General features: G+C 71.8%; 2 protein-coding genes across 2 annotated transcripts in view; one reads left to right on the forward strand and one right to left on the reverse strand.

Moving 5' to 3' along the window:
- Positions 1–4: 4 nt before the first annotated feature.
- Positions 5–1,365, forward strand: TSR3 (TSR3, 20S rRNA accumulation, homolog (S. cerevisiae); the record flags this gene model as incomplete). Its single annotated transcript, XM_004691838.2, has 5 exons — positions 5–111; positions 351–544; positions 682–855; positions 924–987; positions 1,107–1,365. Coding segments are annotated over 5 exons (708 nt in total), but the record flags the coding sequence as incomplete, so codon positions are not given.
- Positions 1,366–1,899: 534 nt separating this feature from the next.
- Positions 1,900–2,244, reverse strand: part of BAIAP3 (BAI1-associated protein 3) — a 5,234-nt gene continuing 4,889 nt past the window's right edge. Inside the window, exons 22-23 of the mRNA XM_012731704.1 lie at positions 2,089–2,243; positions 1,900–2,003 (exon numbers count right to left, since the gene is read on the reverse strand). Coding sequence (XP_012587158.1) covers positions 1,900–2,003; positions 2,089–2,243 — 259 coding nt within the window. The remainder of the gene's footprint in view (positions 2,004–2,088; position 2,244) is intronic.

A 2,244-nucleotide genomic window follows, 5' to 3' on the forward strand; every position in this document is an offset into this window, starting at 1 on the left:
CGGCCGCAAGCTGGCCCGCCTGGGGCTGGTGCGCGCCCTGCGCCTGGGCCAGAGGTTCGGCGGCCTCGTGCTCAGCCCGGTGGGCGCCCAGTACGTGTCCCCGGCGGACAGGTAGGCGCAGGGTTCTGGGGCCTGGGGCGGGCGGGCCGAGCCCCCAAAGGCCACCGCGTGCATCCGCTGCCAAGGCTTCCTCCGTGCTTGGGCCCTGACCGGTGACCTGGGGCCTCGAGAAGCCTTTGGCGGGGAAACAAGGCTCGCCCCCTGCCGCCCTGGCTCGCAGCGGCCCCTCCCCGAGGCCTGGGGCCGAGGCCAGTCGGTAGGCGCGTCCCGGACCCCGCTTGCCCCCGCAGGCAGCTGGTGGCACAGGCGGGGGTCGCCGTCATCGACTGCTCCTGGGCCAGACTGGATGACACGCCCTTTGGGAAGATGCGGGGCAGCCACTTGCGGCTGCTGCCCCACCTGGTGGCCGCCAACCCTGTGAACTACGGCCGGCCCTGCAAGCTGTCCTGCGTGGAGGCCTTTGCCGCCACCTTCTGCATCCTGGGTGAGCCCTAGCGGGCCGGAGGGCGGGAGCCCAGCTCCGGCGAGGGTCGCGTCCCACGGACTGGCAGTGGCCAGGCTCGAGGCCCGAGGGGCCTGCAGGGCTGGCTGACTTCCTCGCCCCTGTTCCTGGACCTCCAGGCTTTCCTGACCTGGCTGCAGTTTTGCTGCACAAGTTCAAGTGGGGCCCGGGCTTCCTGGACCTGAACCGCCAGCTCCTGGACGCCTACGCCGCCTGCGGGGGCCCCGAGGAGGTGCTGCAGGCCGAGCAGGAGTTCCTGGCCCGCGCCGGGGAGCGCCCTGAGGAGGACGTGGGTGAGGCTGGTTCCTGTGAGGCGGGGCGATGCCCGGGGCACGGCCCCTCACCACCTGTCTCTCTGCAGACCTTTTTGACGTGGACTCAGGACGGGATTTTGCCAACCCCAACAGGCCCGTGGCTGGCCCCCGGTAGGTCCTGGGGTCCCCACCTCCGACAGCGGAGGGATGGCTTGCCTAGGGGTCTGGGGTTCGACGTGAGCCCCTGTAGGCGAATGGGGAGGCACTTGGTGAAACCCTCTTCTTCCCAGGCTTCCCCCAGGCAGCAGCGACAGTGACAGCGAGGACGGGGCTGAGGGCCCTGGGCCTGATGCCGAAGATGGGGGGGACAGCGGTCGCTGCCCCACAGAGGGAGGACCTGCAGCCGCGGGAGCCGACCCCCCGGAGCCCAAAGGGGAATCAGGATGCGGCCGAGACTGAGCGTGGAGATGTGTATTTTCCGGCGAGGCAGCGGGCACAGACACTGCGGCGGGCGGGGGTGCGGGTGCTGCGGGCCCCAATGAAGCTGCAGGTCCGGGACCGCGTGGTCTGGTTCTTGGGTTCGCATTGGCTCCGGGAGAGGGGCACAGGCGGGCGGCAGAGAGCTCCGGGGGGCGCCTTCCTCAGCAGTGGGCCCAGGGCCAAGAGGCTGTGCTGTCCGGCAAGTCCCCTCGCAGACCCCAAGGGGGGCCACTGGCCGGCGGCCTGGGGCGACGCCACAGCTGTTGCCCAGCCCAGCCCCAGGCCTTCCTGCCCCCACCCCACGGGACGGGCCTCTAGAGGACAGCCTGGTGCCTCGGTATCTGGGCGCAGCTGCCCTCTGCGGCACTGGACGGCCGGAATCTCTGTCCCCACAGCAGCACCCCAGCCCCAGGCTCGCTGTGGCCTGGTCTGCGGAGCAGCTGGCCAGAGTCGGGGTGGGTGCAGGCTTCGTGGCTCGGGGCACAGCCAGGCAGGTGGGGCGAGGGGCCGGGCTCCCGCCTGCACAGAAGCGCACACATGCGGACCGCACGCACAGGGGCACGGTGTCGGCCACGGGCAGTGGGGACGCGGGGTGGCTGTGGCTCAGGAGTCTGCCTCCATGCACTTCTCCAGCTCCTTGAGCCTCTTGACAAACTCCTGGGCCTCCTTGTCTGGCCGCCCCTCCAGCATCCTCAGGGCAGCCTTCACTGCGGGAGGGGAGGGCGCCTTCAGGACCCGGCAGGCCCCGCCCCCTCCCCTGAGCTCCGCCCCGCCCCGCCCCGCCCCGCTCACCCTGGGCCCTGGGCCTGCGCAGGGGCAGGGTCACCGGCTGTGGGAGCCGCGCGCCCCCTCCCACTGGGTGCCTGGCGATGCCACACACGCCGCCCAGGCCGAGGGCGGCCTCCCCGGCGAAGTCGTTGGCGGACAGCCAGTCGTGGTCCATGACCG

Source organism: Condylura cristata, unplaced genomic scaffold (genome assembly GCF_000260355.1).
Source record: "Condylura cristata isolate star-nosed mole 26May11 unplaced genomic scaffold, ConCri1.0 scaffold00032, whole genome shotgun sequence".
Classification (NCBI taxonomy): domain Eukaryota; kingdom Metazoa; phylum Chordata; class Mammalia; order Eulipotyphla; family Talpidae; genus Condylura; species Condylura cristata.